This window comes from Coenobita brevimanus, chromosome 111 (genome assembly GCF_032717465.1).
Source record: "Coenobita brevimanus isolate Jiangsu-jjx chromosome 111, ASM3271746v2, whole genome shotgun sequence".
NCBI lineage: Eukaryota > Metazoa > Arthropoda > Malacostraca > Decapoda > Coenobitidae > Coenobita > Coenobita brevimanus.
In genome coordinates this window covers 32,691,954-32,705,457 of record NC_137064.1, presented here as the reverse complement: position 1 = coordinate 32,705,457, position 13,504 = coordinate 32,691,954, and the positions used below count along the sequence as shown (strand labels likewise).

General features: G+C 40.6%; 1 protein-coding gene across 2 annotated transcripts in view; it reads right to left on the bottom strand.

The window, feature by feature from the left end:
- Nucleotides 1–13,504, bottom strand: part of LOC145417810 (uncharacterized) — a 78,859-nt gene that overhangs the window by 35,504 nt on the left and 29,851 nt on the right. For both annotated transcript variants that reach the window (XM_080286432.1, XM_080286433.1), the window contains exons 6-9: nt 11,680–11,930; nt 5,835–6,067; nt 1,696–3,062; nt 1,285–1,540 (exon numbers count right to left, since the gene is read on the bottom strand). In XM_080286432.1, the coding sequence (XP_080142558.1) occupies nt 1,285–1,540; nt 1,696–3,062; nt 5,835–6,067; nt 11,680–11,930 (2,107 nt within the window). The remainder of the gene's footprint in view (nt 1–1,284; nt 1,541–1,695; nt 3,063–5,834; nt 6,068–11,679; nt 11,931–13,504) is intronic.

Sequence of the window (13,504 nt, the reverse complement as noted above, 5' to 3'; positions counted from 1 at the left end):
TTTTTCTCCACTGGCGCTACTACACTCATGCAAGTTTTCCAGCATAACTCCAACAAAGATTTCATTCTACTCTCCACTATATGTAGGTGATTTCCATCCCATTAATCTGAACAGACTGAAAAACATCCTCTTCAGATTTTCAGAAATACTGTTACAGGCCATTCTCTGGAATCCTGATACAGTATATTCATGTTTCTTTCCTTAATCAGTACAACATGCAATAGCTACAGTAGTAATTTTTATTTCATAGCATCATTATCTGCCTGAAAATTTTCCTACCTTAAGATGGTTCTGTTATTACTGTTCGTCATGGCACCATTAATAACTAATATGCCTTTTTGACGCTGGATTCCAAACACTGTTTAGCAGTCCTGACAGTAAGCCTCTCAGTACGATGACATCTTATTCAAAGCAGAGATGAGAGTTTCAATAGCCTGAAAGATATGAATGGATGTAGACTCATTTCACTAAGAACTTTTAGATAGGTATCTCATTTTTCTTCTGCATCTAGGTGGGGGTGCTCACCATCCACTCACTCAATGTAGTGCTGCTTTGGGTGTCTGCCCTTTCCTGTCTTCCATCCTTCCTCTTCAGTCTTTCTTACCTTCATTCTGTCTTCTTTCTTCTGCCTACGGGTGACTTTACACTCCTTCTTCTCTCTTTCTTTCCTTCATTCTTTCATCTTCCTTCTGCCTATGGGTGACTCTACACTGAGTGACAAGCCAAATGGTTTCAACCAAATTATGGCACCTGGTGGTTTAGTGGGTAGGTTCATATCCAAGGGATGGTTGGGGTTTATTGCTCACATAAAATGCCACTCAGGGATGAGCGAGGCTGATCACTCTCATCTTAAATGTCAGGACCAACTTGCCTAGCCCCAGGTTCCTACGCTCTTTATGGGGCGACATAGGATTGGAAATGGATGGATGGATCTCTTTTCTACCCATCCCATTTAGGGAACTGAAGTATGTTATGATATGACCACTTCAGCATGCACATGGATTTAACTACTTCAGATCTCCTCAGCTTTCTTTTAAAGTTCAAGTTTGAAAAATGTATCAAGTAAATTTCTTGATATATGGGTTTCATAAAAAGAAAAAAAAAAAATAATAATAATAACCACCAGTAACCATTATTCACATAAACTGCAGGTTCATCATAAGTCAATATTGTTAAATTTTAACTGGAAAATAAATGAACCTCACATACAACTATCATTTTGAAAGCATACAGGTCCTTTCCTATTAACAATATAAGCAAGCTATTTACATTCCATACACTTACCCATCTCGCTCAGACCTCTCGTAGAAGTCATCTCGTCCTCGAGAATCAACTCTTTCTGGGCGTTCTGGTTTGTCCATCCTTTCTGACCTCTCCAAACGATCTGAACGATCAAATCTGTAGTCCTTCTGGTCTGTTCGTTCAATCCTCTCCTCCCTATCGTCTCTGTGTCGCTCAGCAGAAGGCAAGCTTGCAGGTCGCTCGTCAACTTCACCTGAGGTGTCACTATCAGTTCTCATGCGTCTCTCCTTTCCAGCAGCTGAAAGAAAAACATGTTTTTAGTTCAAAACATTATCAAGTTTACTTCCAGTTATGAAACAAGTTAAATAAAAAAATTTAATGCCATACATTTGATATGACATCACTAAAAACTATACAATACAGCTGTAACTAATATCCAATTACTGTACAAACCTTCATTTTCTCTTCCCAGGAATCTGTTTGCAGAACTGTTGAATCTGGGTTCAAATGTTGGTGGAGGCTGAGCATTTGGACCCCGAAAGGACTGTGCTCCACGCAACATCTCTTGTTGCTGCTGTTGCTGCTGCTTCTGGAACCTTGGAGGTAATTTGCTCTTGAACTGGGAAGAAAAGACTGGTTGCTGGTCACGAGGAAGACCATCTCTTCGATCATAGGGACGATCAAACTGGTCTCGTGGGTGATCCCGATAGTTATCTCTAAAGTTATCCCTTCTATCTGGGAACTGACGAAAGTCACGTCCACCTTCTCGGTTTGGAGGTTTTTCGTCTCTGGATTCACTATTGCTTCGAGAGCAGCCACCAGATTCAGCATCCTCCCTATCTCTTTCTTCTGTAAAGTCTGGTCGTGTTTCCCAAGGATCTCTATGCTTCTTGCCACTATGCTTAGCCTGTTCAAATCTCTTTTTTTCTTCAAATCTTTTTTCCTCTTCTTCATGACGTTGTCGAGCACGCTCAAGAGCAACCTGGACTTCTTCTCCAGGGGTACGCCTCTCACGCCATGTATCCTCCTCATCTCTTGGGTGAGGTATTGGAGAGTGAGCAGGCCCATGTGCTGGGTGTGAGGTAGTGTGTGTGGGAGGATGTGAAGGATTAAGTGCAGGAGAATGTGAAGGCCCAAGTCCAGGACTATGAGAGGTGCCATGAGGGCCAAGTGAGGAACCATGGGAGGAGCCATGAGAGGGACCAAGTGAAGAGTTATGTGGCGTTAGATGCACTGAACCATGCTGTGATGGGCCACCTCTCATTCCTGATCCTTGAGAATTTCCATATTCCCTAGAGGGGCCTCTTTGGAAATCATAGCTTCCTCTTTGTTGCTGCTGCTGTTGTGGTGGTGGTGGTGGTGGTGGTTGAGGCTGTGACTGCTGCTGCTGCTGTGATTGCTGCTGCTGTGGTTGCTGTGGCTGCTGCTGCTGCTGCTGCTGTTGCTGTGGTGGTGGCTGCTGCTGCTGAGGCTGCTGCGACTGTTGCTGTTGCTGCGGCTGCTGCTGTGGCTGCTGCTGCCATCTGCCAGGTGAGTATCTACGGTTATCATTACCACGGCGATCTTCTCCACCACTCTGTCTGATATCTCGGGGCATCTGATGACCTCTTTCCCTCATGACAGGATCTCTCTCCTGATCACGTTCCCTTGAACTTGGCAGCTCATCCCGTTCACGACGTTCCTCAGTTTCTCGACCACTGTCACGGACTCTGTCCTTCTCCCATCTGTCTCTTCGATCCGATTTCCAATCCATATTTCGCTGCTTATTACTGCCATCCTCTTCTGTGGCTCCTTCATCTTCACTGAAGTTCAACTTTTGGCTAAAATAATATGAAAAAGACATTACAATGTGTAATTCTGAATATTTTATCTGATTATAGTTATTATGTACACTATACATATATATTCATTCATTCATTGCCAGACGCCATGTATCCCAAACGGGGTGGCCAAGGGCTTAGAGTTAATTGTTTTACAGGGAGGGGCACTAATCCTCCACCAACCCCACTTGACACATAGGGAGAATATATATATGTATATATATATATATATATATATATATATATATATATATATATATATATATAATATATATATATATATATATATATATATATATATATATATATATATACTATATATATATGTATATATATATATATATATATATATATATATATATGTATGTATATATATATATATGTATATATATATATATATATATATATATATATATATATATATATATATATATATATGTATATATATGTATATATATGTATATATATATATATATATATATATATATATATATATATATATATATATATATACGTATATATATATATATATATATATATATATATATATATATATATATATATATGTATATATATATATATATATATATATATATATATATATATACCAGTATATATATATATATATATATATATATATATATATATACATCGGTATATATATATATATATATATATATATATATATATATATATATATATATATATATATATATATGTATATATGTATATATATATATATATATATATATATATATATATATATACATATACTGGTATATATATCATTCATTCATCATCATCCGGACCTCCTTTCCCACCCTAGGGCAGGGAGAGCAGCAGCAACGTCCGGACAGCCTAAGTCTGCCCAATTCAACGGGCCACAATTCCATTCGCTCAACATTCAAGCCCCCAGAAACCTAGCTTTATCTAATAAGCCAAAAACATTCATCACATTCTGTAGCTCCACATACACGTGTCCGATAGTCAATCCGGATGTTGTCACATTAAAAAGGGGTCGCAAACCCCCGATCATGCACTTCTTCTCACAACATTCATCCAGCCAGCTCAATCTCTTGTCAGTCTCCTAGCCTCACCAACTTCCATACCTCCCTTCCTCACACACTCAGCCACCATATCCCTTCATCTTCTCCTTCACTTACCTCGCCTCCTCCCTCCTTCAAATTCCCTCAGATACACCTTTTTCACCACTCTATTGTTATCCAGTCTCCCCATATGACCATACCATCCCAGTACCTCTCTTTGATTTCGGTATCCACAGACTTCCTTACTCCACATCTTTCATGAATTTTCGTATCCTATCCACTCTCTGTACTCCATGTACATTCCTCAGCAGTCCCACCTCCACTGCTCTAACTCTTGACTTTTCATTTTCATGCCACACCACAGAACATCCATACGTTAAAGCTGGCACTAACACTCCTTCGTGCAGCTGCAACACTGAAGCCTCTGTTTCTTATCAAGGTCTTCATAGCACCAGCTACATTTCTTCCTTGTGTAACTCAACTTTCCATTTCTTTTGTACATTTTTCTCTCTTTTATATCACCGAACACAGGTATTTGAACCCTTCTCATCAATTCCAGTCTCTCTCCATTCCCTATAACATCACACTGGGAGTCACCTGCTCTCTATAACCATGACTTTTCTCTACATTTACTCTCAAGACATGAGGCTCACAGACATCAGCAAAACTCTGCACTAGTCTACCAATTTCTTTTCTGGTATTTGCAAGTACTACTGCATTATCAGCATACAACAAATTTGGGATATTCCATCCATCACCATTCGTTACAAGCACCATCCTCTCTCCATTACGCATGTTTTTACTTCTCTCATCACCCCATCCACATATATATTGAACAACCATGGGGACATCACACAACCCTGTCGCATGTCCACACTGATCGTGAACCATTCACTTAGATGCCCATTTACCTTTACACATGCCTCACTACCATCATAAAAACTCTTGACGGCACCTAGCAGCTTACCATCTACACCATACATGCGCAAAACCTTCCACAATCCTCCTCTGTCCACTTTGTTGGATGCTTTATCTTGACCCATGAATGCCATAAACACTTTATTGTCCTCCTCACAAGCCTTCTCCACCGTGTGTGTGTGTGTGTGTGTGTGTGTGTGTGTGTGTGTGTGTGTGTGTGTGTGTGTGTGTGTGTGTGTGTGTGTAATTCACCGGGTCGGTCAGGATCACTTGATGGTCGTGATCGTCAGCATTTTACCCTCCCGGAAGGGAGCTGAGAGCTCATATAGTCCGATCTAAGGGCAAGGCTGTGACCTTCACACACCCACACACCCGTCCCCTTGCTCAAGGGGGACAGTAACCACCCACTTCTTCAGTGAAACTTTTCGCAACCTGAGCGAGGCGCGAACTCCCGTCTACCAGATGGCAAGCGAGAACGTTACCACTGCGCCAGTGAGTGGTGTGTGTGTGTGTGTGTGTGTGTGTGTGTGTGTGTGTGTGTGTGTGTGTGTGTTTGTTTTGGCAAAATTTCAATCACCCTTCCATTTCTTCATCTAGGTATTTCATACACCGCCTTACCAGGATGGTATGAGGATTACAGTCAATGCATATCAACTAACTACCGAAATCTTTCCAGTTATCACAAAATGCTAGCCTAGATATGTCATAAAACAGAACCTTATTTTTATTTTTTTTAAGGTATATGAAACATGTGATTAAAAAAAAAGGATACAAAGTGGGAAAGTAAGCAATAAAATATGAAACATACTTGTAGTCAACTTCTCCAGCACTAGTTGCCCAGCCCTCAGACAAGCCAGGCTCATCTTCAAATCCCTCAAGAGCCTCCTTTTTAATGATAGGTGGGGGGACAACAATATCATCTTCATTGGCTCCAGGCGCTGGGCCACTTCCTCGGTAGCGCTGCTGCTCTCGTCCATATGGAGGTCGTGGGTGGCCAGGGTAGTTAGGGGGGAAACCTCCGGGGAAATTTCCACGTGGCATCTGTTAAAGGGTACCCAAATGAAAACCTGCATTTTCCTACGACCAACTCTGCAGCTGAAAGCAGTATCTGAACACAAATAATGTACCAAGTTAACAGCATTTCTTATGGAAAGCTGAATCTACCACAATATTATCATCACCATCATCCAGACCTCCTGTCCCACCCTAGGGCAGAGTGAGGAGTAGCAACGTCCACACAGCCCATGTGTGCCCAATCAAATGGGCCACGCCTCCATTCACTCATCATTCAAGCCCAAGGAATCCTGGCTCTAACAGATACGTCAAAAACATACACCATGTTCTGTAGCTTCACATAAATGTATCCGAGAGTCAATCCGGATGTTGTCAGTTAGTGATGCAAATTAGTCCCCCCCCCCCCAGGACAAATATATGATTATACTTATACCATTATCTATGCCAAATGTTCATAGTTTTTGGGTCAGACATTAGTCAAACATTCTGACAGTCATGGAAAGAGTAAAGTTACAATAAATATTTCTCCTGTAACCTGTTTGAACTGTCCACCAGTACAGTTGGCACAACTGTAGATAACATTATTTACATCAGTAAATGTTTACACTTTATTGATTCATTTTTTCATTATTATCCTTTTATATCTTTGATTAGGGAAAAAGAAATGACAGTATGTAGAAGCCTGTTGCATAACCTGTATATTATTAAACAGGTTACTAAAAATAATTTGGTTGCATCATGTACAGATAAGTATATCAGTGCGTCAAATGGTTCTATTACACATAAGCTGTGAATTTTCGTAAAAACTTTTAAAAGAAATATTATTGCCTATAAAAAAAAATAAAAAAGTTTTTCTATTTATTACAATATATATATATATATATATATATATATATATATATAAAACACATTTTTCTTTTGCTTTGCATAGCTGTCACATTAAAAAGGGGTGCCAAATTCATCATGCACTTCTCCTCACAATATTCATCCAGCAGCTCAATCTCGTCAGTTCCCTAGCCCCACCGACGTCCAACCCTCTCCTCCTCACGCATTCATCCACCATCTCCCCACCTTCTCCTTGGCCTAACTCGCCTCCTCCCTCCTTCAAATTCGCTCAGATATACCTTTTTCACCACTCCATTGTAATCCATTCTCTCCACATGACCATACCATCTCAGTACTCTCTCTCTTCAATTTTCATGTCCACAGACTTCCTCACTCCACATCTTTCATGGATCACTTTATTTCGTATCCTATCCACTCTCTGTATTCCACATACATTCTTCAGCAGTCCCATCACCACTGCTCTCACTCTTGACTTTTCATTTTCATGCCACACCATAGTCTCACACCCATACCGGTATGTTAAGAATGGCACTAACATTCCTTCATGTATGCCTCATGTAGCTGCAACACTCAAGCCTCTGTTTTTTATCAAGGCCTTCATTGCACCAGCTACCTTCCTTCCTTGAGTCACTCTACTTTCCACTTCTTTAGCACATTCCCCTTTCTTTTCTATCACTGTACTCTGGTATTTGAACTCTCTCACCAATTCCAGTATCTCCATTCATGGTAACATCGCACTGGAAGTCACCTTCTCACTCAATAACCATCATTTTACTCTTTTCTACATTTACTCTCAAGGTAAGACGCTCACAGACATTAGCAAAACTCTGCACTAGTCTGCCAAGTTCTTGTCTGGTATTTGCAAGTAGTACTGCATCATCAGCATAAAACAAATTTGAGATATTCCATCCATCACCATTCAGTACCAACACCAAACCCCTCCGCATTACCCATGTTATTACTTCTCTCATCACCCCATCCATCTATATACTGAATAACCATGGGGACACCACACAACCTTGTCGCACGCCCACACCGATTGTGAGCCATTCACTTAGATGCCCATTAACCCTTACACATGCTTCACTACCAACATAAAAACTCTTGACGGCACCTAACAGCTTACCATCTACACCAAACTTTCCAGAATCCTTCTCTGTCCACTTTGTTGTATGCTTTTTCCAGATCCATGAATGCTATAAACACCGTATGGTCCTTCTCACAAGCCTTCTCCGGTATCTGTCTCACCACAAATATTTGGGCCACACATCCTCTGCCACTCCTACAGCCACCCTGTTCATCACTCACAAGGACTTCTGATATCTCTCTTACTTTCTCTATAATGATTCTTCCATATACCTGTCCTACCACACTCAAACTTATGCCACGATAATTCTTCCACTTACTTCGCTCACCACTGTTTTTGTACAGGGGTACAATCACAGCCTTTTTCCACTCCGTTGGCACAATTTCACTCGTCCATGCCTTTTACATAACTACAACAAGCACTTCATTCTGCTCTCACCACTACACTTAATCATCTCTGCATACACCTCATCAACCCCAGCTGCATTCCCATTTTTCAGCCACTTCACAGCACTCTTCAACTGAGCGAGTGTCACATCTCCTGGAAATGCATTCCTTCTCTGCACACCCCCAAACCCAATCATGTTTACAGCCGTTCTGCTCTCTCTACTCCCATTCATCAGGCTTTCAAAATATTCTTTCCATCTGCTCCTTACTTAATCCCCATGGGTTAATCTACTAATCTACCACCTACATCCTTCACACCAGCACATTTCTTTCTGCTTTCACTTCTACATATCTGCACCTCTTTCTAGAATAACTTCCTATTTTCAAAGTAGTTTGCATTCATTTTTCTTCCTAGATAATCATTTACCTCCTTTTTCCCCTTCACTAGTCTCTTTACGTGCTTCTTCCTCTCAATATATCCAGTTCTTATTTCAACTGAAAACCTGTCCAGTAACCACTCTAGCCACTTCTTCCCCTTTTCCTCCACTGCTCTCTTAATCTCTTCATTCCACCATGCCATACCTTTCTTCTTTGTTGTTACTCTTGCCACACCACACACAGCTATAGCATTTCTAACTAAGCAATCACTATATGCATTCCACAGGCTGTCCAAATCCATTTCACTGCAATTCACTGATTCTAACTCCTCCCCTACTTTGGTCCTGTATTCATCTGTCATTTCTCTGATCCTCAGCTTCACGACTTTCAGTCTTTCTCCCTGACTGCTCCTTTCTCTCCTAGTCTGCCTCACTCCTCTCAACATGATCTTTCACACCACCATCATATAATCTGACAGACCTCCACATCGTCCTCGAACGGCCCTCGTATCAGCAACTATTCCCAGCATCTATTCCCAGCATTGACCTCTCTACGAGCACATGATCAATCAGGCTCCTTTCAACAAGATCCCCGTTCCCTCTATACCATGAACAGTATACCTACATGCACCTTTGTGTTTGAAATACAATTTACAAATGCGCAACCACCTTTCCTGACACATAGTCTTCAGTCGCTTCCCATTACCATTTTCTCTTGGTACTCTATTACAGTTTATTATGTTATCCTCAGGACCAGTGCCTACTCTTCCGTTCATATCAACCATTACTGGTGTGATCACTTTATAGCTCCTTGGCATTTCTCCCACTGCTTCATTAAGTTCATCCCAAAACCTGTTTTTCTCTCTCTCACTCCTGTCTTCACACGATGCGTAAGTTACAATCACCGCCACTTTCACCTTCTCAAACTTGAACTTGACATATATACACCTCAAGCTGACACATTTGAAGTCTCTCATTCCACTATGCCACAACTCAATCATCAACAAAGCAACTCCTTCCTCGCATCTTCCTTGCCCATTCACGCCCAATCTTACACATTTCACATCCTCCCACTCCTCCATTTCACACCCTTTCATCTTTGTTTCACACGGTGCCATCACGACATATCTCGCACTCAAACACATTCACCACTTCCACCCTCTAGCTATCCTCATTCACATCTCTCACATTCCACAAGGGCATGCGAATCTGCTCATTTGGTTGGGGCCCTGGGCAGGTATTTGACCCTCCGAGGTTCTCCAAAACAACTGCCATGATTAACCCATGGATTGCGCAATTACCTTTTCTTATTCCACTCCGTGTTGTGCAAAAAAATTAAGAAAAAGTTTTTTTCTTTTTAGTTTTGGTTTATTATAAACTTTAAGATAAACATCCAGGGCATCATCTAGTGAAAAATAATAATAATAATAATAATAATAATAATCTCCCTCTCTCTGTCTTTGCGTAGGGCCATGTGTAGGTTTACGTGGGAGTAGTTTAAAAAATGAAAAAAATAAAAAATAAATAAAATATTATAAACTTGAATCTGAGATGGTATGGTCATGTGGAGAGAATGGATAACAACAGAGTGGTGAAAAAGGTATATCTGAGCGAGTTCGAAGGAGGGAGGAGGCGAGGTAGGCCAAGGAGAAGGTGGAGAGATATGGTGGATGAATGTGTGAGGTAGAGAGGTTAGGAAGTCGGTGAGGCTAGGGAACTGACAGGAGATCGGGCTGGCTGGATGAATGTTGTGAGGAGATGTGCTTGATCAGGGGGTTTTGGTACCCCCTTTTAACATGGTAGCGTCTGGATTGACTCTATCGGATACGAGTATGTGAAGCTACAGAATGTGGTGAATGTTTTTGGCGCATCCGATAGAGCCAGGATTCCGGGGGCTTGAATGATGAGTGAATGGAAGTGTGGCCCATTGGACTGGGCAAATTTGGGCTGTCTGGACAATGCTACTCCTCACCCTGCCCTAGGGTGGGAAAGGAAGTCCAGATGATGATGATGATGATGATATAAACTTGAAGATAAACATCTAGGGCATCATCTGGTGAAAAGATAAAAATCTCTCACTCTTTGTCTTTGCATAGCACCATGTGTAAGTTTGCACAGGGGTGCAGTAGTTAACAGTGATGCACAGCCAGCACAGCCCGAGCTGTGGCTCGCAACATGACACTACCCAGCCTCAGCTGAGGCTTGCAATCCACAGGTAAAGTGATTTTAGATAAAGGAATCTGGGGGACACTTAACCTGGCCAGAAACCCTAGTTATATGATTATCACCCAGTGTAGTAAATGGTTTCCGGGGTACAGCAAACCATTTGGCTTGTCACTCAGCGTAGAGACCATAATGAATCCCTACACAGAGTGAGTGGATATTGGTGCCCCCATCCACCACAACAACAATAATAATAATAATAATAATAAGTGTAGGCTTAACCCCCCGAATGCAGTGGCATGACTTTTTGGTTATTCCTGCAACCATGAGGTGATGACTCAGCATATCAGATACCCCTATGCTGAATAGCTATTATCAGCTTAAGATACCAGAAGCAAGAATAAAATACTGTACAGTAGGTAACAAGAATAAAATGCTGCTAATATGCTTTCACAATGAAAGAGTTATATATCTCTCAATGCACAGAAATTTTCATTGCTAACAGATGACAGCCATCTGATAAATACATACATCTATCTACCTATCTATCTATACCCCGACACCCTAATCCTGCAAAGGGTGGCCGCAGACAAAACGCCTCCAAGTCACTCTGTCACCAACCATTTGACTGCCCTCCCCCCAACTCACTCCCCCCTCCCTCATATACCTCTCAACTCCATCTCTCCACCTCATAAATACATGTATATATCAATAATCAGGCTCAGCATAAAGCAGCACTCCAAAACACAATAATGTCAAAAAATTTTGTAAGTTACTTACATATGAGCTCACTCCTCTAAACTGATGCAACTGAGGGCCATGGGGTGGAGTCGGTCCCATGGGGCCAATGGGTCCTCCTGGCACCAATGGTGGTCCTCCAGGAGGAGTTCCCCGAGGTCCCAGACCACCAGAACGATTTGGTGGGTGTATCTCACCATTGAAAGTGCTTGTGGTTTGGGGGCTAGGCAAGCGCTCATCCTGTGGCAACTGTGCCCCAACACGACCTCCACCCTTGATCCAGCTGCCCTCGGCTGCAAGTGATTAGAAATGTAAAAACCCAGGATAATAACATGCCAAAATTTTTAGGAAACACGCTTCACCTTCTAATTAACCCATCACGTCCAGTTGTTTTCACCACCCAAACCACCAGCAGGTGTTTTTCTTAAAAACCACCATTATTTAAACCATAATTTCTCAGCTAAACCTATAATATAAAATTATAGTATAATATGCTCTTATAATATGATGCAATAATCATAATAACAATACAATAACAATAATGCAAAACACTAGATCATGTATACATGTCACCTGGATGTCCCCAGGTCGTCATGTATAAATGCCACCCAGATGAGAGGGGTTAAGCTAGCAAAATATATATATATATATATATATATATATATATATATATATATATATATATATATATATATATATATATATATATATATATATATATATATATATATATATATATATATATAAATATATATATATATATATATATAGTAAAACCTTGATATAACGGACTTCAGTAGACTGGAATTCACTTGTATCGGACTTGAGGAGCTACCGGACTAAATTCCTATATACTGTATTGGAAAAAGTCTGATAAAGCCAGAAGCAGTCCTGACCACTTCAGCCATGTTCACCATAGTAAGGTAAATAAAAGACATGTTTATCAGTGTACAGCACAGTATTATTATATATATTATACCATTTGATTATTGTAGCGAAGGTATAATACAGTATATACGGTACGGCAGTGGCAGTGAAAACAGTTTAAAAACCGTTGGTGGGATCCAGACTAATGTCTGATATATCGGAAAAAGTCCGGGTTAGCAGGGGGAAGTCCGGATGTCGCTTTTATCGGAATAGCTTTGGCCCCAATTAGTCCGTTATAGTGAGGTCTTACAGTATATATATATATATATATATATATATATATATATATATATACACAGTAATCCCCGTACTATCCAGACGCCCACTTTCTGGACACCCCACTTACCAAACATTGTGGGCCTGGACCTTCAGAACCAAAAAAAAAAAAAAAAAAAAAAAAAAAAAAAAAAAAAAAACCGAATTTTTCCCACCAGTAATTCTGAAACTGCTGCGCGGTGCCGAACAGCTGTTTACACCATGGCCCATTCACCCTTTCCTTTCTCCCCCCTCCCCTGTCCGGGTTGCCATTTGGTATTTTTCATTACCAAATGTGGGCTAATTTGGTAATGAAAAATTCGATTGGTAATGAATCAGAATAATGCATTACCTAACGGATTTTTCACATGTATGAGGATACACAGGATGGAGATGGTGGATTGTCTGCTCTCTCTGATTAATCTGCTAGCCTACATAGCATGAAAATATTCAACATGCTGTTAATTATAAGGAGAGTGATTACACGTATTTCCACTTGTATATATAATTAGTGAAGAATAAATGCCAACTTTATGAATTTGGTAATGAAAAGTTAAATTTGGTAATGAAAACTGAGGAGTTTGGTAATGTGGCCATTGCAATCTGGCAACTTTGTCTCCCTGTCACCAACACTGTCCAACAGTTACTGCCTAACTTCAATCGCAAGTACTGTAGATGCTTATCG